The following is a 25,863-nucleotide window of genomic DNA, read 5'->3' as shown; positions in this document are numbered from 1 at the left end:
AACATTCGACAAGTGAGGATGGAAGATGACTAAAGGGGACCCAAAACGAGAGGATGCGTCACTCGTACATTAATTACGAATGCAGGCGAAGCTGTCCCCTCTGTACTGCCTATGACGGCATTAACGCGGTGGCTATGCCTAATTAAGTGGAACCTCCCTAAACGGGTAGTGTCGAAGATATACGTAGCATTAATGGCAGTCGGTTTGCGTGGCATGGAGCAGATGTAGGACACCAGGCTTCAAGTGTAGGTCATAAGTTCGAATCCTCCTTTAGTCCATTACATTTTGAGGCAAGGAGTGGCGCCTGACACCAGCAAAAAAATTGCCGGAAGCTTGTGAGGCTACACTATTCCTGGGGGAACCAAATTTGGAAGGCCCACTAAGCTTCAAGAAAGTCAGTCTCTCATCAGAACATGAATTCGCTCCCTGGTGCAGTATTCGGCCATTACCTCCCTCATGACTCCTGCAATTTAGCCATGGCCCTCAGTCCCCAGCGGCTGCGGAGCACCTGACCAAGGCGGCGGTCAGACCTGCGACGCCGCGGAGGGTGCTAAGAATCTCTGGGTACGGACAGGCAACCACTTCTGAACCTGGCAACGTTCAACACGTGCGCCCTCTCGAGTGAGGCTACCTTAGCAGGGCCGTTTGAGGAATTATCAGGGATAGCCTAGGCTATTATTGGCCTTAGCGAGATAAGAAGAACAGGTGAGGCTTATGCAGTGCTGACTAACCGTCACGTCCTCTGCTACAGAGGTTTTCCAGGTAAGAGAGAATACGGGGTAAGATTTATAATATATAAGGAAATAGCGGAAAACATTCATGAATTCTACAGCAATAATGAGAGGGTAACAGTCGTCGTAATAAAGTGAAGTAGGAGATATTTAATGAAGGTAATACAAGCATACGCCCCAACCTCCAGTCAGGATGATGAAATAATAGAACAGCTTTACGGAGATGTTCAATTTGCGATGAGAAAGGTGCAAACTCAGTACGCTGTTGTCGTGGGCGACTTCAATGCAAAAGTGGCGAAAAGGCAGGCTGGTGAGCAAGCAATTGGGAACTACGGCATCAATCCTAGAGGAGAGATGGTGGAATTCGCAGAAAGGAATAGCCTTGCAATAATGAATACCTTCTTCGGGAAGCTTAGCAACAGCAAGTGGACCTGGAAATGCCCTAATGGAAAAACAAGAAATGAAATAGATTTCATACTCTCTCTGAAATACACTTCATACATTCCAGCATAGTGCAGGATGTAAAAATCTTAGGTAGGGTAAAGTGTAGTGACCATAGGTTAGTGAGGTCTAGGATTTCTCTCAGTTTGAAGAGAGACAGAATAAAATTAGTCAAGCAGAAACAAACTAGCCTAGACGCAGCACGAGTAAAAGCAGTACAATGCAGGCTGGTGGTCGCGAACAAATATGCAACTTTAGAACAGGAAGATGAATAAAACATAAAGGTAATGCATGAAACCATAACTAGGCTCATCTCAGAAGCCGCAGTTGAAGTGGCAGGTAAGGCACCAAGGGGGGGGGGGGGGCATCCGGTAGGTAAGCTTTCCCAAGTAACAAAGGACCTAACAAAGAAGCAAAATACATGAAAGTGGCGAACTCGAGAGATCAGATAGAATTCGCTGAACTGTCAAAACTGATCAACAAGAATAAAGTAAGGGATATTCGAAATCATAACTTGGAAAAGATTGAGGAAGCCGTAAAATATTATGGCAGCATGAAATCAGTGAAAAGGAACTTGGCATAGGACAAGGCATATGTATTCATGGAAAGACAAGCAAGGTGATATCATCAGCAATTTCGATGACATAGTAAAAGCAGCGGAAGAATTCTGTACTGATCTGTACAGTTCCCAGAGCATCCAAGCTACATTCATTCGAAGTAGTTATGAACAGGATACAGAGGCTCATTCTATAACTAGCGATGAAGTTAGAAGGGCCTTGCAAGACATGACCAGGGAAAAAGCTACTGAAGAAGATGGAATAACAGTCAATTTATTAAAATATGGAGGAGATAATATGCTTGAAAAGCTTGCGGCCCTTTATATGGAGTGCCTCACGACTTCAAGTGTACCAGAGAGCTGTAAGAACGCCATCATTATACAAATCCATAGGAAAGGCACCGTCCTCTCCCTAAATACACTCAATAGAAAAAAAAGGGAGACGTTAAAAAATTCGAGAATAATAGACCCATTAGCTTGCTTTCAGTATTGCATAAAATATTCAGCAAGATAACTTACAATAGAATCAGGGCAACACTTGACTTCAGTCAACCAATAGAAGATGCTGGCTTCAGGAAGAGATATTCTACGATGGATCATATTCGTGTCATCAATCAGGTAATCGATAAATATGCGCAGTACAATCAACCTCTCTATATGGCTTTCATTGATTACGAAGAGGCATTTGATTCAGTGGAGATACCAGCAGTCATAAAGGCATTGCGTAAAGAAGTACACGAGGCCTAGGTGAATATCTTGGCAAATATCTACAAAGATTCCATAGCTACCTTGGTTCTCCACAAGAAAAGTAGAAAGCTGCCTATCAAGAAATGGTCAGGCAAGGAGACACAATCTCTCCAATGGTATTCACTGTATGCTTCAAGTATTGAAGCTCTTAGACTGGGATGACTTAGGAGTGAGGATCAACGGTGAATATCTCAGCAACCTTTGGTTTGCAGGTAAAGTTGTCCTATTCAGCAACAATAGGGACGCATTACAACAAATGATCGAGGACCTTAACCGAGAAAGTGTAAGAGTGCGGTTGAAGATTAATATGCAGCAGACAAATATATCATTCAATAGCCTCACAAGGGAACACAAATTCAGGATCGCCTGTCAGCCTCTTGAGTCCATAAAGAAGTACTTTTATGTAGGTCAATCACTCACAGGGGACCCTGATCATGACAAGGAAATTTACAGAAGAATAAAATTGGGTTGGATTGCATACAGCAGATATCGCCAAATCCTGACTAGGAGCTTAGCACGCTCGTTGAAAAGAAAAGTGTACAATCATAGCCTTCTACCAGTGCTAACATATGGAGCAGAAACTTGGAGGGCAACAATGAAGCTCGAGAACAAGATAAGAACCACACAAAGAGCGATGGAACGAAAAATGTTTGGCGTAACGGTAAGAGACAGGAAGAGAGCGGTGTGGATCAGAGAGCAAACGGGGATAGCCGATATTCTAATTGCCAGGAAGAGAAAAAAAGTTCACCAGCCCTTCCCCTGTGGAGAAAATTGGGTAATCGAAGCTTGTCGTGTGTGTATCTGACCATCGTCAGGGTAACGTAACGTTCAGGGCATGTCACGGTTATGTAACATAAATGTTTATGAAATGGATGCATCGAGGGAAGGAAACGTACAACGCAACGGAAGGAAAAGCTGCACGAAAGTGAAACAAAAGTAAAAGAAAGGGGAACGAAAAGTACAACGAAAGGGAGCGAAAAGTAGTAGGAAAGGGAAGGGAAAGTAGTAGATAAAGTACACACACGAGAAACTTTGCTTGTCCCCATTTTCTCGACAGGGCCGAAGGGCTGCTGATTTCCCCTTTCTTTCTCTCTCGCTATCTCTATTTATCTCGCTCTTTCTCTTTTTCTTTCTCTCTATTTTCTTCCTTTCTCTCCTTCTCCCTCTCTTTCTCTTTTTTCTGTCCCTAGTATGTGCCATTGAGCTTGGACCCTTTCTGCACTATCACCAGGATCGACCCACTTTTCAGCGTGACACCACCACCACCACTGCCACCAAAACTTGTGAGCGTATAAAGCTTCGCTTAAAAAAAATGAGCTGGGCAGGCCATGTAATGCGTAGAATGGATAACCGTTGGACCATTAGAGTTACAGAAGGGAAGACCATTAGAGTAACAGAAGGGAAGCTGTCAAGGACGGCAGAAAACTAGGTGGGGTGATGAAGTTAGGAAATTTGCAGGTGCAACTTGGAATCAGCTAGCGCAAGACATTGGTAATTAGAGATGGCAGGGAGAGGCCTTCGTCTTGCAGTGGATATAAATATAGGCTGCTTCTGTTGATGATGATGACCCGCAAATAGTCAGACGTCCAAGCGACGCCAAACAACACTACCTTGGTGCTGTTCAGCTACGTGTCACTTGCATATTTTAAAGCTCTGGCACAATTTACGTGGGGCACATGTTATAGACTTTCCTATAGGCACGGGCCAAAGTTACTTTCATGGTCACAAAACGGCCAGTGAGTAGAACCAAAAGAAAGCTGTAGCTTTGAATGTGCACACACGTACACACATATTGGGCACTACTGACGCACGAAGTGCCGTAGCACGCACGCGAATTGCAGAGTCTCATTTCCCTCAGAAACGTTGTAAGCGCTATGATAGAGCGCAATTCACAACCACGACGCTGCCACGGTCCAACGATATCCTGTAGTTCAAGTCACTTGTCTTGCGGAGCACTCCTCGTGGGAAACAGTGAGGTTAAACGCGTCTCCAAATGCAAACTAATTGGTACAAATATTCGTCAACACCGCAGCTGGAATGCGTCGAGCCTACGTTATCCTAACTTGAATGGCGCTTGCACGGGACATTACATACTCTTTTATTGCGATAGCAATTATATGGACACTCAAAAGCAGATTTCTGCCGTCGGCGTCGCCGTCGCCGTCGCCGTGAGGTTCCGTATGACGTCATTTGGAGAAGAAATTGTCGCCGCGCGCCGAACGCTGTATGTGCGAGTGAAAGGGCGCGAGGGGCGCGTCTTTCAGGGGGAGTGAACGCACGGCGGAGAACAAACGCGCGTTCTGCGCCGTGCTCGCTTAAGGGCTGCAGAAGTAGGCGTCTCTTTTCTCCTTTACAATCACCATATATGTAGAGCAAACGCGCCTTCTTCCGACGCGCGAGAAGCCGTGGGGGAGGGGGAGGGAAGGGAGGCGACGTTTAGCTGCGGCACCAAGTGCCTATTATTGCGATAGCAATTATATGGACACTCAAAAGCAGATTTCTGCCGTCGGCGTCGCCGTCGCCGTCGCCGTCGCCGTGAGGTTCCGTATGACGTCAATGGAGATGAAATCGTGGCCGCGCGCCGCCGAACGCTGTATGTGCGAGTGAAAGGGCGCGAGGGACGCGCTCTTTCACGGGGAGTGAACGCACGGCGGAGAACAAACGCGCGTTCTGCGCCGTGCTTCCTTAAGGGCTGCAGAAGTAGGCGTCTCTTTCCTGCTTTACAATCACCATATATGTAGAGCAAACGCGCCTTCTTCCGATGCGCGAGAGGCCGTGGGGGAGGGGGGGAAGGGGGAGGGAAGGGAGGCGACGTTTAGCTGCGGCACCAAGTGCCTATTTATATCAGAGGCTCCGGCAACAGTCACCAACGCCGCACGCATTTTGAGCGAACGCGGGCAAAATGCCGACGGCGTCGACAACAGTTCGGCGCGTTGCCGGTGCTGCTGCATGTCCAAGTTTATACAGCTGATAAAGCTAATATCATTACTCCGTATATCTCTCTACAAATTTGCTATCGCAATTGATGCTTCACCTTTCAGGTGAAACTGCGACAACTTTTTATATCACAGGCTCCAGCAACAGTCACCAACGCCGCACGCATTTTGAGCGAACGCGGGCAAAACGCCGATGGCGTCGACAAAAGTTCTGCGTGTTGCCGATGCTGCTGCATGTCCAAGTTTATACAGCTGATAAAGCTAATATCATTACTCCGTATAGCTCTCTACAAATTTGCTATCGCAATTGATGCTTCACCTTTCAGGTGAAACTGCGACCACTTTTTAATAAATTAAATTGTTCGGTTTTACGTGCAAAATCCATCTCATCATGAGAGACGCCGTCGTGGGCGGCTCGGGAATGATTTTTACCACCTGGAGTCCATTAGCGTGCACGGAATGCACGGTATACTTGCATTTTTGCATTTCGCCTCCATCAAAATTGCGGCCGCCGCGGCCGGGATTCGGTACCGCGACCATGTGCTTAGCAGCGCCACGCCATAGCCGCTTAGCGACCGCTGCGAGTGTCACTATATACTAATATAAAATTCATTTGTACTTCAAGGTACACCGCTATTAAAGGGACGTATGCCTATGGGAAGTAAATTGGAACATAGGCTTCTTTCGGACCTAACCGAACGATCATGCACTATACTCGGATATGCTATAGCGAAGCTTTGCTGCCCTGCTATTCTTATTAGCTGCCGCGTCCCAATTGGACACTGCGCATGCGTGTAACGGAGGCTGCTCTCACCTTGAGGCATGGCGAAGCCGAATCCCCCGGTCTCAAGGCGACCCGGCAGTTGCGCGAGGCTGCAGTCGTGAGCCACTAAGTACTCGATGGTCTGGGAGTCCATGAGCACCGCGAGGCCCTCTTCGCGTACCTTGACTACAGCGGTAGACACGGAGTCGAAGAAAGCGTGCGGCCCAGACATTTCCATCGTTGACCAGAGCCTCTGCAAGTGTGGGTCAGTAGACTCCTGCGAGAAAAAGGAAAGATGAGCATCTAACTTATCCGAAATTTCATTCAGCCTCAACACTACCCTTTTATTTGCGCGTACATATTGAGAAAAATGGGAACCTACATTCTTCGTCTGTTCGATTAGGACGTTCGATAACCATCGACACCGCTGGCTTACATTAGGCCATCTTTGCGTCCTCCTGCTTTGCCTGTACTTTACTTTCCAGCACACATTGTAGGGGACATCTTTAAGCGACGCACTCCATCTGCATACCATCTGCATTTTATTTGCTCAAGATCCGCTATGAGACCAAATAATTTCGAACATGCATTCTAGCAACGGCGAACGCATCTGAAGAACGAAAGCTCCTTTTTTTTTAACAGCGGAGCTGTTTAAGCGGGCCGTTAATCCGTGATTCGCGAACACAAAATGCGGGCCGATGCTGGCGGCAGTGCAGAAAGGGTCCAAGCGCAATGGCACATACTCTTGTGAACTAGCGAAGCTTAGCCTGGCTAAGTCTAGCTAAGCATGGTAGGGATTACTTAATTAACACTTTGTATCCCAGGTCGCATAAACACTAGTTGGCATAACCCCTAGTTCCTAGCTGCGAGAAACGTGGAAGTCGATGCTTCCAATTGCGATTTCCAGATGTCGATATGGGTACAACAGATGCGTGTTTTTCGTCTTGCAAACATAGATTCCACTTAGGGCCAGGCTGACACGGTGAGTGTGCGGTTTTTCCTTGCCTGTGTGTGTTTATTTCTTGTAACATAAAGTAGAAAACATCGACATCTCCTTCTATGAAGTCTGCGGAATGCGCCTAGGTACTTTAATTATTGTACCGCTGGTGTTTGCTTACTTTTCGTATAGTTTAGGCTTGCATACACGTTTGTGCCACTGAGGGCCATGAGGTCCGGTATTGCGGATAAACATTGATAAGTGTAGCGCTTTTCTAGTGCCGTGTACTTATGTATTTTTCGTTCGTTTGCCGTAAAGTAACTTTCGCGCTTTATTGGCTGTCATTTTAGTTTACATTAACGTCTCAAAAAACTTATTGATTATGCAGGAAGCGTCTAAAAGAGGAGGAAATCCATGCAATTCTCTTTGAGTGTGAATATCCAAGTTGGAAGCGACGATGAAAACTGGGAGGGAACTGATTGCGACGAAGAGTACACTCTGCCGCAAAGACAGTCGTGCAGGGAGAGCAAAAGCTCTACAGACCAAGAGCAAGAAACGCAGGTAACATCGACTCAGAAGAACAAGTAGAAAAAAATATAGCACTTCGTAAAAAGGACATCAACATACACTGCGGTGAAGAACAGAGAATTCTAAGGTCAACAGATCGCATGGAGAAACTGAGAAGCCCTTTGAAGACGTTTCTGTAGCTTGTTCATCCTAGCATATGATTGGGTTCCTAACTTTTAAACCATACAGTTGCACTTGGCTTCACGCGCTCGCAAGGCGGCATGCCAGAATCGAACACAAAAAGTATTGATCTTTCACCCCCACGGTTCCTTCAGCGGTATCGTCACCAGAGGCGCCAGTCTCAGGTAATGCCGCAATGTCAAAGAGATATCACCGCCGTAACCAGGTAGGGCTGTCTGTGAGGCATGACAAGTTGGCCATTGGCGTGTGAAAGCGGCTGAAAAAAAAAAAAACATCCCCATGTACAGGGGAGCTGATGCACAAGGCGCACCCGATTTTGCTTAAAAAAAATGTTCGCTTTAGTTGTGCGTACATACCGGAAAGAGCGACTGCTTTGAAGTTTTCCACGCCTCCAGAGAGCCGACAGCTATCAAGAGCTGTTCACATAGTTTCATATTCTCATTCCTGACTGCCACATATGTGAGATTAATAAAACCTCGATAATATAGATGTATATGTATTTTTGTGTTTTTTTCTAGTTGATACTTGGAACAAAAACCGCCAAAAATATTAGTTTTGGTTACGTTCACTGTGTTCAACGTCCGTGGGAAAAAAGGGTCAAGCTTAGTCAGTCATCGATAGCCAATCGACAGCCCATCAATAGCTATTCGGTAATCGAATAATAATCAAATAATTCCCGAAAACGCTGGGGATGACTTGGTCGTGCTTAGCATAGCCCAAATACGTGGCCTATTCTTTGCGAAAGTCAATCGATAGCCAATTAGTAGCTAATTGATAATCTACAAATAGTCAATAAATTCTGGGAACTGCTGAAGATGACTTGGGAGTGCTTCATCATCATCGTCATAATCATTAGCCTAGATTTATGTCCACTGCAGGACGAAGGCCTCTCTCTCCAATCTCCAATTACCCCTGTCTTGCACTAGCTGATTCCAACTTGCGCCTGCAAACTTCCGGACTACATCACCCCACCTAGATTTCTGCCGTCCTCGACTGTGCTTTCCTTTTCTTGGTATCCATTCTGTAACTCTAATGGTTCACCATCATACGCATAAGATTTCCTGCCAGCTCCATTTTTTCCTCTTAATGTCAACAAGAATATCGGCTATCCATGTTTCTCTCTGATCCACACCGCTCTCTTCCTGTCCCTTAACGTTAGGCCTAATATTTTTTGTTGCCGTGCCTCCGCCAATATGGTGGCGCCATCTAGTTAAGGCGCCTGCAAACGCGGCGCGCCCGACATGTAAGTTGTAGTTTTAAGGCTTGATCGGGCTCAGCAGACTGCTGTGGAGAGAACATTACAAGTCGCAGAGCGCCGCCGACGCCGGGCGAACAGTTCAAATCGTTCTCGTCAAAAAGAGGCGAACAGACTGCCGCGAAGACCCTGTTGCGCGTGGTGCCCAAATTGGAGCTACTCTTGAGCCGCTCTACCAGCTTACGCTGTGACTGTGCTGCGTGTGCCGCGCAGGCCTGTGTCTTTTTTTTCGTTCCATGGCTCTTTGTGCGGTCCTTAGCTTCTTCTCGAGCTTATATATTAACCTCCAAGTTTCTGCCGCATATGTTAGCACCGGTTGAACGCAATGATTGCACACTTTTCTTTTCAACGACCGTGGTAAGCTCCCAGTCAAGATTTGGCAATGTCTGCCGTGTGCACTTCAACCCAGTTTTATTCTTCTGTAAATTTCCTTCGCATAATCAGGGTCCAGTGTGAGTAGTGTACCTAGAAAAATTTACTCCTTTACTAACTCTAAAGTCTCACTGGCGATTCTGAATTCTTGTTCCTTCAGCAGGCTATTGAACATTACCTTTGTCTTCTGCATATTATTCTTCAACCCCACTCTTACACTTTCTCGGTTAAGGTCCTCAATCATTTGTCGTAATTCGTCCCCATTGTTGCTGAATAGGACACTGTCATCTGCGAACAGAAGGTTGCTGAAATGTTCGCCGTTGATCCTCGCTCCTAAGCCTTCCCAGTCTAAGAGCTTGAATACTTCTTCTAAGCATGCAGTTAATAAAATTGGAGAGATTGTCTCCTTGCCTGACCCCTTTCTTGATAGGTATTTTTCTGCCTTTATTGTGGAGAACCAAGGTAGTTGTGGAATCTTTGTGGATATTTGCTAAGATATTCACGCATGCCTCCTGTTCTCCTTGATTACGCAATGCCTCTATGACTGCTAGTATCTCTACAGAATCAAATGCCTTTTCATAATCTATGAAAGCCATATAGAGAGGTTGATTGTACTCCGCAGATTTCTCGATTACCTGATTGATGACATGAATATAATCCATCGTAGGATATCCGTTCCTGAAGCCAGCCTGTTCTCATGGTTGGCTGAAGTCAAGCGTTGCCCTGATCCTATTGAAAATTATCTTGGTGAATATTTTCTACAATATTGAAAGCCCGCTAATGGGTCTATAATTCGTCAATTCTTTAACGTCTCCCTTCCTGTGGATAAGTTTAATGTTGGCGTTCTTCGAGCTGTCTGGTAGACTTGAAGTTTTGAGGAATTGAGTATAAAGGGCCGCAAGCTTTTCAAACATGATATCTCCTCCATCTTTGATTAAATCTACTGTTATTCCATCTTCTCCGGCAGCTTTTCCCCGGGTCAGGCCTTTCAAGGCCCTTCTAACTTCATCGCTAGTTATAGAAGGAGCCTCTGTATCCGGTTCATGACTATTTCGAATGAAAGTAGCTTGGCTGTTTTGGGCGCTGTACAGGTCAGTATAGAATTCTTCCGCTGCTTTTACTATGTAATCGAAATTGCTGATGATAATACCATGCTTATCTTTCAGTGCATACATCTTGCCTTGTCCTATGACAAGCTTTATTCTTACTGATTTAATGCAGAGTCCATATTTTACGGCTTCCTCAATCTTTTCCACGTTATAATTTCGAATATCCCTTACTTTCTTCTTGTTGATCAGTTTTGACAGTTCAGCGAATTCTACCTGATCTCTGGAGGTGGACAATTTCATGTTTTGTCGTTTCTTTATTAGCTCCTTTGTTTCTTGGGAGAGCTTACCTACTGGTTGCCTTGGTGCCTTACCTCCCACTTCAATTGCTGCTTCTGAGATCAACCTAGTTACGGTTTCATTCATTACCTCTATATTGTCTTTATCTTCCTTTTCTAAAGCTGCATGTTTGTTGGCGAGCACCAGCCTGAATTGGTCGGCTTTTACCCTTACTGCCTCTAGGTTGGCCTGTTTCCTCGTCACTAATTTTATTCTTTCGCTCTTCAAATTGAGAGAAATCCTAGACCTGACTAACCTACGGTCACTGCACTTTACCTTACCTAACACTTCTACATTCTGCACTATGCTTGGATCGGCAGAGAGTATGAAATCTATTTCATTCCTTGTTTCTCCATTAGGGCTTTTCCAGGTCCCCTTCCTGTTGGTGCGCTTCCTAAAGAAGGTATTCATTATTCGGAGCCTATTCCTTTCTGCGAATTCTACTAACATATCTCCTCTTGCATTCCTAGAATCGATGCCGTATTTGCCAATTGCTTGCTCACCAACCTGCTTTTTCCCCACTTTTGTATTGAAGTCGCCCATGACTACAGTATACTGAGTTTGAACCTTTCTCATTGCTAATTCAACATCTTCATAAAACTGTTCTATTTCTTCATCATCATGACTAGAGGTTGGGGCGTAGGCTTGTACTACCTTCATTTTGTACCTCCTATTCAGCTTTATTACGACGACTGCTACCTTCTCATTAATGCTGTAGGATTCATCAACGTTGCCCGCTATGTTGTTATGGACTAGAAATCCTACCCCGGATTCTCTCTTATCTGGAAGACCTTTGTAGCAGAGGACGTGGCCGTTAGTCAGCACTGTGTAAGCCTCGCCAGTTCTTCTAACGTCACTAAGGCCAATAATATCCCAGGCAATGCCTGATAATTCTTCAAACAGTCCTGCTAAGGTAGCCTCACTGGAGAGGGTGCGCGTGTTGAACGTTGCCAGGTTCAGTTTCCATAGTCTCCATAGTTTCCATAGTTCGAAAAAATAACGTCATAGTCTCTCCTATATTGTGTGTAGGTTCTTTGTACGTTGGCGCACATCGCTCCGGAGCGTCGCGCCCCCTTGTGGTGCCGACCGAAGGTTACATCGCTGCAAAGCGTAGCGCCACCGTGGGGCGCCTACTGAAATCTCCGGGGTTTTGCGGGAAAAAAAAAGGCACTGGGCGCGGCGGCAGCAGCGGAAGGAGGCCCCCGACGATGAGCGGGCCGAGGGCGCCAAGCGTAAGCGTGCTGCACGCCAGGACCGAGAGGCGGGCAGAAATGCGAACCGTCCATGTGGCCCCGATCCTGCAAACTTGGAACGTTTCACAGGGGCAACGGTCAATCACCACATACACAGCTTTGCTCGTCATCCACCTTCACAGAGTGGAATGGCACTGAATGTTTTTATTTGGTTTGCAGAAATAACACAAAATGGGTAACCGGTACTGTCTTCTTGTTTATGAACTCCAAATTAGGAGCTAGAATGAATTGTTTGCAAACTAACCACAAGTAGACGAACTCTTAAATAAAAAGTGTTTGAGACGAGCGTTCCAAAGAGTTAACCATGAAAAATATGGAATTAGTGCCAATGTATTTCATTAATTAAGCTGCGCCAATTCATAGGAACCTTCAGATGCTTTACCAATGATTGGCACAACGATCGAAAGATGTGCAGGGAGTTATTTCCCTTCAGTGAGCCCATTGTGGATCTCCAAGCGCTTCGCAACAGGCCGTTATCACAGGTTGGATCTGCTTTCGTCTCACGAACATCGACAGTCGGGAGGAAAAGTCTATAGAGACTACGGCGTGAGCAAACATCTTTTTTATTCTTCTGGCATGGCCTTACATGTACCTGCCTTAATGCATTACATTTGTCGAACAAGGCGCGCGTATTGGCCTGTACCAGTTAAATTTAGGTGATTTAGTCTTGATTTTAGATTGCCTAGTCTTCCGGACACTATAATATATATATATATATATATATATATATATATATATATTGCCACACACAATGCACCAGCGCTCACTGAGTACTGAAGTACCACTAACTCTTAAAACGGGGCTTCCGTTTTACAAGTGCGCAGTGATAACAGCCTTTCTTTTTTTTTCGCTTTGTCGAGTTATAAAATTTGCAATTCTAAAGCAACAGCCTTTTTGAGCCGCCCCATTTCTAACTGCCTGCCGTGACCAGCTCGCAAATTGCTTGGCGCTGCTGAGTAAGCGAAACCAAGCTTGTTCACCCGATTATTGTTTCTTGAACGAACAAAAGTTACTAATTCTGATTTGGAGATTTTGCTCGAAAACTAAACAAAAAAGACATAGATTAGCAGAGGAGGAGGAATAAACATTTATTGCGGAACCAGCACTTTAAGATGGCCGGGGTCTAAGCCTCCCATGAGGGGACGTCGAGGGCTTGCCTCGCCGCCGCATCACGGGCGTGCTGGGTCGCCCAGGTTTGGTCGTCGAGGGCGGAGCTGCGCAAAGCCTCACGCAACCTCAACGAGAGAGTCGTGGTGTTAATGTGTGTGTACTGTGCTGGGCACTCCCACAGCATATGCGGAAGCGTAGCCGGGTGAGTGCCACAGCACCGGCATGTTGGGGGTATTGTAAACTTCAGGGAATATAAGGTGGAGGCGGGCGGGTGAAGGGTACGTATTTGTTTGTAGCAGACGCAGGGTGGTAGCCTGCGCCCGGCTGAATTTGGGGTGAGGTGGGGGGAAGGTTCGGCGGCTAAGGTAAAATTCCTTAACGAGATCGTTATAAGTACTCAGACAGTCCCTGGTGTCCAACTCGTCTCCAGTGTCTCCGGCGCGGTTGACTAGTCCTCGCGCAATTGAGTGGGTGACCTCGTTGAGGTTGGGGAGGTGTATGTGGACAGTGCCCGCGTGGGCCGGGATCCATGTCAGGGAGATCATGCTTTCTTTAGAGGGTGGTGCCTGGCGGGGATTAGCAGACTGTGTTTTTTTAAGCTCTAGTGCGTATAATCATGACGCGCTAATATATATGTTTTCAGGTTAGTCAGGCTAATTATTCTTTCTGTTTGGCTCGAAAGCTGCCGGCTAGAACCAAATCGTGCCGGCCCTGAAGTGAGGTGCAAAAATTGAAGATAGAGTAGTGAAAAAAAAACTATGAAACAGCGAATGGTGATACTAGAAATATCTGAACTGTCATAACAATTTTTTTGACCCACACGAAGAAGGAATCAATAAATCTTATTTGGAGATTGGTTTTTGCAACACCTATACACAAATTTATTTATTTAAATTTTGCAATTTTACTCATCAAAACCACGGTATGATTATGAGGACCCCGGGATAATTTTGACCACCTGGTGTTCTAAACGAACGTTCTTGAATTTCACTCCCATATAAATACAGCCATACTCCATTTCCTAGCGTTATTGTGAACAATCACTATCTCGGCGTAACACTTCAGTTTTGAGAGAAAGTTGACAACGAAAGGACGCATTGTGTTCTTGAAGAACAAGAGGATCAAAGTGCCGAATATAAACACATTTTTTACCCCCAAACCAACTCAAATATAAAACGAGAAAAAAAAAAACAATCCGTGACCTCACATTTATGTGCAGGCGCCAAGGTTACGGAGAAATACGCAAAAAACATATGAATCCAATAACTGCAATCGTAACACAGTTTTTTTTTCTCCACGGAACGAAATAGCGTTTTCAAATCAAGAAATAAATTATAGGGTTTAACGCCGCAAAGCATCGTACGAGCTATAATAGACGCCACAGTGGCGGAGTCTGGATTAACTTTAAGAACCTGGGATTGCAGCTAAATCTAAGTACATGAACGTCTCCGCGCTTCGCCCCCATGGAAATGCGGCCCGCCTCGGCCGGCATCACCATAGCCACTAAGCTATGTCACAGCAGGTATTGTGCACACTTAAGAATAACCCCTATTTACTATGCCATCTTAGAAGTCAGAGAAGTAAGGAGCTTGTACACCAGCTAACCCATTAAGTGTGCTGAATGGGCTGTTGCTATGAAACATTCAGATTGCCTTTCAAATAGATTTCACAGCAGCCATATACGACAAAGAAACTTTTCGCCTCATCACGTACCTTTAGGAGTCCTCTCGCCACGCTTTTAGAGACGCAGCCGTAGTTGATCTTGGACTGCTTGGCGAGGTCCCCTATGCTCTGTATGAGAGGCGCCTGCAAGTGCTGGGCGATAATCTGTGACGCAAGGCTGGCAGTGTAGGATGAGATCAGGACCAGTGCGAAGAGCCACCAGACGACAGCCATTATCCGTGTTGCGAGCGCCCTGAAACATTGAAAATATTTACGTTATTCATAAAATGCGCAAATATTTGGATCTTTTTTCGATTGGACATATTACGTACTTGTAACACTACAAAGTCATTCAGTAGCAGCACCACCTTTTTGTTCTCATTGTTGGTGGCTGTTGGACCAGCTACGTGGTATATGCATAATTTTAAATCTTGCTGCATGATAGTTTGGACACTCTGTATATAAACAAGGTGCCTGTAAAAGGCGTGCAGCTATTACGCCAGCCTATGCCAGACACTCCTGTAAGCTCCGTGGCATCAGAAGTAACACGTTTTTTTTATTATTGAAATGATAAAACGATGCACGATCATGAATGCGGCACTGGCTATTCCTTGTTTCACGAAGATCTACTCTTTCTGTTTTTCACATATGATGATCTACACTGTGATGCTCTTGTACATGTACAGACCACCTCGTAATGAACAGCGTCTTGCATAACACTTTGTAAATTCATTCCGCTACGCAACGCGGTATTTTCTCTTTCTGCAATCGTTGCGGGGAAACAGGTTGTAAGAATTAGAGCACTGCACGGGCCGATTTTTTCAGCTCGGGCCCGGCCCGGGCCCGGTTTTTGGTTGGGCTGTCCAGCACGAGCATGACCAAAAGGTTTATGGCGAGACCCAGGCACGGCCCGGGCTCGGATATAATCTACGTTACCCGCCCGGCCCGGCCCGCCACCCCTTTACCTTAGGCCCGAGCCCGGCCCGAGACTGAAAAAGGTCACCGAGCGGCATTAAAAAATAAAATAAAGAAGAGAATGAAAGGAGTTTATTCTTAAGGCATAAATACATGTCATATGCATCTATGAACACCATTTGAACGGTCTGAACGCAAATACAAGCGCGCGAAGTAATACGAATGACCCTGCCGAGCAGTATCGCCAGCAGTTTCCAACGGCGCGACTTTATGTGGCCCAATCCACTTCTATCGCAGCGCCGCCACAGTATTTTTCCACGTCGGTCGCCTCACTGCAAAGCATGCACCGCCCCAGCCGCTCGTCCCACTCAACCGTATTCTAGTACACTATAGCCGAAGCGCAGCCACGACAGGTCGTGAGCGCAGCGCATGGATGGAGTAAATGGAGAAAGAAAGCTTCTCGTTTTTCCATGGTGCAGCGTAATGCGCTGCTGCTAGACGGCCGATTGAGAACATGCGTGCTATCCTGGATGGATGCAGAGCCATATTTCAGCCGCGTGACAAATTATATAATCTTACCAGTCAACGTTTTACCAATTTGCATTTTAATAATCAGCAATTCGCGAACGCGCTTGCACCGCGCTGAAAGCATTAATTACATTGATTTAGGTAAAGAATGCAATGGCATTCTTTGGTTTGAGGCGACTTCAGTCTTTCTGCACTTTTACATTCTGTTCAAACAGCGCAAAATATGACGGAAGAAGAAAAGGGAAGTACACAGGAGTAGCACTGCTAGCTTCCAGCTGCGCCGGGGCCACAGGTTTTTCAGAGTCGAGACGCGCGAGGATAACTCGTTACATGCACACCACCAGATAGTCCGATCCCGGCCAGGGCCCGCGTCCAAAAGCACATGCCGTACCGGAGCCCGGCCCGAGCCCGTGAAAAAACTGCCCTAACCGGCCCGCGCTTTCGGGTAAGCCCGAGCTCGTGCTGTGCTCTAGTAAGAATAGCTTGCGCTTCATTTCAATCAGGGGATCAGATTCAGCATCTACCGGATGACTACAAGTCCCCAAATCATAGAGCGTGGTCTTTGGAGCAGCAAACATCGTATTACCTGTGAAAAACACGGGGAAAACACGGTTGAATGCGGGAGATGGAAATTCAAGTCGATGAGCAACACGAGAACAAGGTGAAGCAGAAGCCAACGTTTCGACAAGTGGACTTGTCTTTTTCAAGGTGACATATTGCTACGCGAGAGACATTCATCCTGGGGCAGACGACGAAGAAGACGGTTCTCTCTGGTGCTGGTGGCTGTCCACCATCTTGGCTACTGTGTCTCTCTTATACTGCAAATACAGTGTGAATAGTCCCGCCTTGTGCCGTTTTACGTAACATCTTTTTGGTGGAGGTGCTGGGTAGTTCCCTGTTTCGATCACGGAGCTTCGCAACGGCCGCCTTATCACGCTTGCGACCATGTCAGTCGGTGCGGGCACGTCGTCTTCACCCCCTGCCCCTCCCGTCGCTCCGACCTACATCGTTCTGCCTCCTGCTCGTGATCCTGGCGTATTTTCCGGCCAGGATGGGGTTGACGTCGACAAATGGCTCAACCTTTACGAACGGATCAGCGCCGGCTACAGGTGGGACCCGACGCTTATGCTCGCCAACGTGCTTTTTTACCTCGATGGCCCACCGCGGGTGTGGTTCGATACGCACGAGGCGGAAATTACCAGCTGGGACTCTTTCAAAGAGAAGATCCGTGACCTTTTCGGTGACAGCACTGGTCGGCAGCTTGCTGCGCGGAATGAACTTGCAACTCGTGCACAAACATCCTCCGAGTCATACGTCTCGTACATTCAGGACGTTATTGCTCTTTGCCGCCAGATTGACGAGCACATGTCTGAGTCCGAGAGGGTTTCTCATGTGCTCAAAGGTATCGCCGACGATGCTTTTAACCTGCTCGTCTATACCAACGTTGATACCGTCGACACAATCATCAAAGAGTGCCGGCGGTTTGAACACGCGAAGAGCCGCCGTATTACCCAGAAATTCACCCGGCTGCCCAATACGGCTGCAACTTCATCGTGTGATGCCGTTCGCCTGCCGCCCACCTGTGACGACGTTACTCGCATTGTTCGTCGCGAGATTGAAGCCGTCTGTCCTGCACCTATTCAACCCCTAGTGTTTACAACCCACGCCAGTGACCCATCGCAGCCATCGGTGTCCCTCATCCAAGCTGTCGTCAGGCAGGAGTTTGCTAATCTTGGCCTTCCATCAGCGTGCCCACTGACTCGTCCTGACGCTCGGCCTTATTCCTCTGGACCCACTCGACGCTCCTACACGTCTCCCGGCTCCTTCCGCAATCCTGCGGAATGGAGAACGCCCGACGATCAGCCCATCTGCTTCTCCTGCCATCAGGCCGGGCACATTGCTCGTTATTGCCGTCGCCGTTGGACCTACGTATCTCGCCAGACCTCCATGTACCCTACTCCTTTCAGACGTCCAGCCACTGGTTCCCCTACTTACTACTCGTCGTCCTCCCACGAGCCTCTTCCATCTGACGCCACTGCTCCTGTTCGCCGCTTCTCCCGCTCCCCGTCGCCGCAACGCCGCCAATCCCGCTCTCCGCAGCCTCGCCGCTTTTCCTCGCCGTCCTTCTCTGGACGATCGCCGCAGGAAAACTAGATAGTGCAGTTTATGGAGGTGAAGCTGCAATGCCATCGTCCACTGCAAATCCTCTACTGACGCTCCCCACTCACCATAGCCTTCTTGAAGTCAAAGTCGACAATGTTCCTGTGACCGCCCTCATCGACACTGGCACGCACTTGTCTATTATGAGCGCCCCTTTACGCCGCCGCCTGCAGAAGATTATGACGCCGTCTACGACACAGACAATACGTGTAGCCGATGGTGGTGCTGTTCAAGTGATCGGAATGTGCACCGCCCGTGTCAGCATTGCCGATCGTCACACTGTTGTCCTTTTTGCCGTCCTTGCTCACTGCCCCCATGACCTTATCTTTGGCCTTGACTTCCTTTCGGCACACTCGGCCTTAATTGATTGTTCTTCTGAAACGCTCTGCCTCGATCTTCCGCTTGTATCAGATGCCTGCGATACGCCCGTCAGCCGCTTAAGCCACACTGATTTTGTTCGCCTACCACCGCGAGCCGTCACGTACGTGTGTTTGTCATCGACCCCTCCCGTTCCTGACGGCGACTATATCGTCTCTCCGATTACAGACGTCCGCCTGACGCGCAATATTACTGTGCCACATACCATCGCCACATTAGTTGATAACTGTGTGTTCCTCCCGCTACTAAACTTTGGTCTGACCCCCCAAGTGTTGCCCCAGAAGATGTCGCTTGCCCACCTCACCGCGATAACAGACTATGACGTCGAGGTTGTCACCATAACTGCACCTGCGGAAGCTGCAGTTTCCCCGTCACGAAGTTCCGACGACAGCATTTTTCGCAACATGATTGGATCAGACCTTTCGCCTGACCAGGCCGACGCTCTTTGCCGGGTTTTGGCCTCATACAGCGACATTTTCGACATTCGTGATCGACCCCTGAGCCAGACTAAGATTGTCGCCCACCGTATCAACACTGGCGACTCTTTGCCCATTCGCCGTCGACCTTACCGTGTGTCCGCATCAGAGCGCGAAGTGATTAAAAAAAAAGTGGCTAAAATGCTTGCGAAGGACATCATCGAACCATCTTCTAGTCCTTGGGCCTCTCCCGTCGTATTAGTAAAGGAGAAAGACGGTTCCTGGCGGTTCTGCATTGATTATCGGCACCTCAACAAAATCACCAAGAAGGACGTGTACCCTCTTCCACGTATTGACGACGCCCTCGACTGCCTCCATGGTGCCACCTTCTTTTCATCCCTGGACCTTCGATCTGGCTACTGGCAAATTGCTGTAGACGACCTGGATCGCGAGAAGACCGCCTTCGTGACCCCTGACGGCCTTTACCAATTCAAGGTCATGCCTTTCGGTCTCTGCAACGCACCAGCCACGTTTGAGAGAATGATGGACACACTGCTTCAAGGATTTAAATGGTCGACGTGTTTATGTTACCTGGACGACGTGATAATTTTCTCCCCCACTTTCGCAACACACCTTGAGCGGCTTTCGACCATTCTAGCAATCTTCCGACGAGCTGGCCTCCAGCTAAATTCCTCGAAGTGCCACTTCGCCCTTCGTCAAATTACTGTCCTGGACCACCTCGTTGACGCTTCCGGTGTCCGACCGGACCCAGCAAAGATACGCGCTGTCACGAACTTCCCCGTTCCACGGTCTGTCCATGACGTTCGTAGCTTCGTGTGGCTGTGTTCCTACTTTCGCCGTTTTGTGAAAAACTTTGCGGCGCTCGCACGTCCACTCACTGACCTACTCAAACAAGACGTCCCGTTTTGTTGGGGTCCTCTACAAGCTGACGCCTTCTCTGAGCTCATCGCCGCCCTGACGACTCCACCTATTCTTGCCCATTTTGACCCAGCTGCTCCCACGGAAGTGCGCACAGATGCTAGTGGTCACGGCATCGGTGCAGTTTTAGCCCAAAACCAACAAGGCGTTGACCGTGTTATTGCGTACGCAAGTCGTCTCCTATCGAAATCTGAACGCAATTACTCTATTACGGAACGGGAATGTCTTGCCCTTGTCTGGGCGGTTTCGAAATTCCGTCCTTACTTGTATGGCCGCCCTTTCCGTGTTGTCACCGATCATCACGCTCTCTGTTGGCTTTCTTCACTGAAGGACCCTACTGGACGACTTGGTCGTTGGGCGCTGCGCCTTCAGGAGTACTCTTACTCAGTTACCTAAAGTCTGGCCGCCTCCATTTGGACGCGGACTGCTTGTCCCGCTACCCTGTTGACCAACCAGAGGGACCGGACATCGAACCTAACCCCTGCGTTATGTCTATGTCTCAGTTTCTCCAGATTGGTGACGAACAACGCCGTGATGATGCTTTGCGATCGCTCATTGATCGGCTGGAATCCGCACCTAACGACGCCTCACTGCGCATGTTCGCCCTCGTGAATGGCACACTTTACCGTCGTAACTTCCAATCAGATGGCCCTGAGCTGCTTCTCGTTGTGCCTAAACAGCTGCGTTCAACGGTACTGCGTGAGCTTCACGACGAACCAACTGCTGGTCACCTTGGTGTGTCCCGCACGTACGATCGTGTCCGGCGCCGCTTCTTTTGGCGCGGTCTCGCCCGGTCTGTTCGACGTTACGTGACCTCCTGCGACAAATGCCAACGTCGGAAACGTCCTGCCGCACCCTCGGCTGGACTGCTTCAGCCGCTCTCCATCCCGACCGAACCATTCTTCCGGGTTGGTTTGGACCTTCTCGGTCCTTTTCCTGAGCCACGATCCGGCAACAAGTGGGTCGCCGTTGCTATCGATTATGCGACCAGGTATGCAATCACTCGAGCGCTCTCCACCAGCACTGCTACTGACGTTGCCGATTTCTTGCTCCACGATGTTATTCTGCACCATGGCGCCCCTAGCCAATTGCTCACAGATCGAGGCAGCGCATTCTTATCACGAGTAATCGACGATCTCTTGCGCTCCTCCTCAACGCAGCACAAGTTGACCACTGCCTACCATCCCCAAACAAATGGCCTCACCGAGAGACTAAATCGCACCCTCACGGACATGCTCTCAATGTATGTTTCATCTGATCACCATGACTGGGACCTGGCGTTACCTTACGTGACTTTCGCGTACAATTCCTCGCGTCACGATACCGCCGGTTATTCACCCTTTTATATGCTCTTTGGCCGTGAACCAACGTTACCGATGGACACCATACTACCGGCTGCTGCCGCGCCGCCTAGCGAATATGCACGTGATGCCATCGCTCGTGCCGATCACGCTCATCAGATCGCCCGCTCTAGGCTGTTGGCCTCGCAAGCGACCCAGAAGCGCCTCTATGACAGCCGGCATCGCGACGTTCGCTTCTCATCCGGTGCCTTAGTTCTCCTGTGGTGTCCATTCTGCCATGTTGGCTTATCCGAAAAGTTGCTATCTCGATACACGGGTCTTTACCGCATCGTCCGCCAGGTCACGGACGTCACCTACGAGATTGTTCCCGTCTCTCCGACTTTACCGCCGGCGATCGCTCCCAGTGACATAGTTCACGTTAGCAGACTGAAAGCCTACCGCCTTCCTCCTAACGACAATGTGTGAAGTGCGCCGAGACGGCGCTTGCACCGCCGGGGGTAATGCTACGCGAGAGACATTCATCCTGGGGCAGACGACGAAGAAGACGGTTCTCTCTGGTGCTGGTGGCTGTCCACCATCTTGGCTACTGTGTCTCTCTTATACTGTAAATACAGTGTGAATAGTCCCGCCTTGTGCCGTTTTACGTAACAATATGCTCTCCTCGGCGCTGTATATACGTATTTTCCTCTCTCCCCTTTAGAAGAACCGTACCTATGTACGGTTCTCCTAAAGGGGAGAGAGGAAAATGTGGGTGGGCGAGGAAACGAGCGAGGGTGTGTTATCGGCGAGGGTGTAGAATTGAAAAGAAAGATAGTGCGCTACTGAACGTCGGTGGAGGAATGTGCAGCAGCGCCATGTGTCAGCCGGTTGACGTGCTATTGTAGGTTCCAGTTTTCGTGGAATAGGCCTGGACGACGGGGAAGGGGGGATGTTTACTCCACTGAAATTCAGTGAACTAACATCTGTCTGGGAATAAAAGTAGCAGCATGAAAATGGTGCTCGTGCAAAAAAAGGAATAAATATATACATAAAAGAAGGAAACAAATTAATGAAAGAAATGGAAAGTTGGAATGCTATTGAAGACCCAATAACACAAAAGAAGACAAGAAAAGTACAGAGAAAAAAAAGGAAAAAGAAACTAAGCAATTCAACGAAAAAAAAACTAAGTGCTTATAGTTTGAAGCTTAGCATAGGGAATAGATTCTAAAGCTCCCTTTGAAACGTTTATGCCTATTGGTTGCAATGTACTGAACTCATAGATGAGATATACGAGGTCTGTTAGAAAAGTATCCGACCTTATTTTTTATTTTTTTTTTTGCGAACACCTGACGGATATGAAACAAGCGCGCTTGCATCAGCCGACCTTCAACCTTCGTGCGCACGCGCGAATTTTTTCCCGGCTGCAGATCGTGTCAGTCGCTTGGACGCCGCGTTTGAGTGAGGTAGTGCGCAGTGCTCTCGTTTTTTTTTTTTTGCAAGGAAAATGACGGAGCGACTGGAGCAGCGCTACTGCATAACATTTTTCCAGAAACTAGGCGACAGCCAAGTGGAAACCATTCAAAAGATTCAGACGGCTTTTGTCGACGATGCTATGAGCAGCACACAGATTAAGGAGTGGTACAAGCGGTTTAAAGACGGCCGCACATCGGTGGAGAGCGAGCCACGCTCCGGTAGGCCATCAACATGCCAAAATGACCAGGTCATTGCCGAAGTGGACGCTGTAGTGATGCGGGACCATCGTGTGACTATCCGAGAAATTGTGGAAGATGTGGGCATCAGTACTTTTTCTACACTTTCCATTATGACCGAACATTTGGCCATGAAGAGAGTTGCAGCGAAATTCTTGCGGAAGCTGCTCACGGTGGATCAAAATCAACTTCGTGTTGAAGTCTCACAGGACATGATAGATTCCACAAACAGTGACCCCGACTTCATGAACACCATATTCACTGGTGACGAGTCTTGGGTGTACGTGTACGACCCGGAAACCGAATCCCAGTCGTCACAGTGGAAGCACTCGACGTCACCAAGACCAAAGAAGACCCGCCAAGTGCGCATCAACGTCAAAGTGATGCTGACTGCTTTCTTTGACTCCCGCGGTGTGGGGCACCACGAGTACGCACCACAGGGTCACACAATCACCAAAGAGTACTACAGGCATGTCCTTCGTCGCCTACGTGATGCTGTGTGGCGCAAGAGACAGGAGTTGTGGTCAAGAAGAAATTGGCGCGTCCATCACGACAATGCTCCTGCACATTCCTAGCACTTGATTCAGACTTTTTTGGCGAGAAATCAGACTCCGGTAGTTGAACAGGCTCCTTAATCTCCTCATGAAGTCTAGGTTTGACGAAAACTCGTCTGGCGAGGAAAGAACATGGCTGTATAAACGTACACTCGCCAACTGAAGAACACAAAAACAACAGATTGACGTTTCGGCGCCCAGTACGGGTGCCTTGTTCGCAATGAACGAATGCATGGTGATCTTTATTATATATGCGTCGGTAGACGTAAGGCGCTTGCGTACAACTCAGAGAGGGGGCCCCGTGTCCGGTTTATTGTGTTAGTCATAGATTGTATGCAAAATGATCCGAGAAGCAATCGGGATGATAATTTCTTCTCTCTTTCGATGATGGAAGCCGAATGCCAGTTACTCTCCTCATATGGCCCCCTGCGACATCTGGCTGTTTCCCAAAATCAAGAGGCTATTGAAAGCAGCGCGATTTCAGACAAGAGAGGACATTATGGCTGTAAGGACAGCTGAGCTAAACTTCATTCCGAAAGACGCCTTCTCGGAATGCTTCCAACAATAGCAGCACCGCTGGGAGAAGTGTGTGGAGTCCCAAGGAGACTACTTTGAGGGTGATTAGGTTTCCAACACTCCAGTTTTGCCAGTTTTTTTCTTCGGACAAAGGTCAGATAGTTTTCCAGCAGATCTCGTATTCTTTATATTTTCTGCATCGCGCAGAACAGAAATTTGACTGTAGTATGTAGAGTTTAGGTTCATCAAAGTCATGGCCTGGTTGGTTGAAGTGTTCAGCGACGGCTTTGGGAAGCTTTTAACTGTGACCTCGCGATGTCCGTTTAGCCTGAAGTTCATTGATTGTCCCGTTTCACCGATATATTGTTTCTTACAGAAAGAACATTGAAGCATATAAATTCTATCCGAACTAGTGCAAGTAAAGCAAGTTTTCACTACCTGTCTATAGCTATATGCGGTGCTTTCAATTTTAACGTCACTTTGAAGGTGCTTGCATGTTTTGCACCTGGGGCGAGAACATGCTTTTATTACGGGGGAATGATGTTGGCTGGCTTTTGCATGCACTAACATGTCTTTAAAGTTTATGTTGTGGCAATAGGTAACCCTTCGTACATCCGGGAACGCATTTCTGCGGACGCTCGTTACTTGCTAATATTGGGTGGTATTTTCGTAGGATGTTGTTTATGTTTGGGAGGGCATTAGATTGTTTTGTTATAAAGGCTGGCTATCTCTCAGATTCAGGTGTAGGTTGTTTCTTAGCTAATTCCGACTACCTCTCTAACCTTTGCGCAACGTCATAAGCCCGGACGAGAGGAATTTGTGGGTATATTTCGTTCCGCTAGCGTTACTGTAAGGTCATTTAGGTGGTGGATATATTCGTTGTCTTCGGTACGACGAAAATTCCTCATTTGGAGTGTAGCGGGTGATGAATGGTGTAGTGTAAATACAGCTAGCTTCTGGTAAAGTGCCGTTCTCAATTTTCCATTTTCTATGTAAACCGTCGTGTCGAGGAATTTCATTTGACTAGGAGATTGGTGAGCAGTAAACTTAATACTCTAGTGAAAGTGGTTGAAATGGCTAATTAGGTCGGTTAGCGCGTTTGTGCCATGTTCCCATATTATGAATATGTCGTCAATGTAATGCAGGTAGGTGTCTCGACATTCATGAAACGACATGTGCGCATATCGATAATTTGCTTTTTTGTGACTTGTTACAGTATTATTGCAACTTTAGTACCAGCCATATTCTCTGATTTTATTGTGACCATGGGTATTTGCACACTGAAATCATGACTGTATGGACACATACATACTCACGCAAATAAGATATTCACTACATCACTCTTAACAACATTCGATACAAGCCATGACCAATATAAAGGATAAGAAACATTTATATATTTTTAAGTGCAGCAACATTTTAGCAGCACTTTATCAACTACGACGTAAAAAGATCATTCGTTGCATTACATAAAAAGTGAACATTCTAGTGGTCTCTTCTGGTAATATGAGTCTTGTCAGCGGATTACACTAAACAAGATTACAACAAACATACACAGCAAAAGTGCAGTAATAGCGCCGGCGTTCCACAACAATTCCGTGGGAGCACAAAG

General features: G+C 47.5%; 1 protein-coding gene across 1 annotated transcript in view; it reads right to left on the bottom strand.

The window, feature by feature from the left end:
• Positions 1-25,863, bottom strand: part of LOC119462257 (probable glutamate receptor) — a 177,625-nt gene that overhangs the window by 23,135 nt on the left and 128,627 nt on the right. The window contains exons 6-7 of the mRNA XM_049672907.1: positions 14,908-15,109; positions 6,226-6,451 (exon numbers count right to left, since the gene is read on the bottom strand). Of these exons, the coding sequence (XP_049528864.1) occupies positions 6,226-6,451; positions 14,908-15,109 (428 nt within the window). The remainder of the gene's footprint in view (positions 1-6,225; positions 6,452-14,907; positions 15,110-25,863) is intronic.

The sequence above is a fragment of the Dermacentor silvarum genome, chromosome 8 (assembly GCF_013339745.2).
Source record: "Dermacentor silvarum isolate Dsil-2018 chromosome 8, BIME_Dsil_1.4, whole genome shotgun sequence".
In the NCBI taxonomy this organism is placed as follows: Eukaryota; Metazoa; Arthropoda; class Arachnida; order Ixodida; family Ixodidae; genus Dermacentor; species Dermacentor silvarum.
This window is presented reverse-complemented; position numbering and strand designations above follow the sequence as displayed.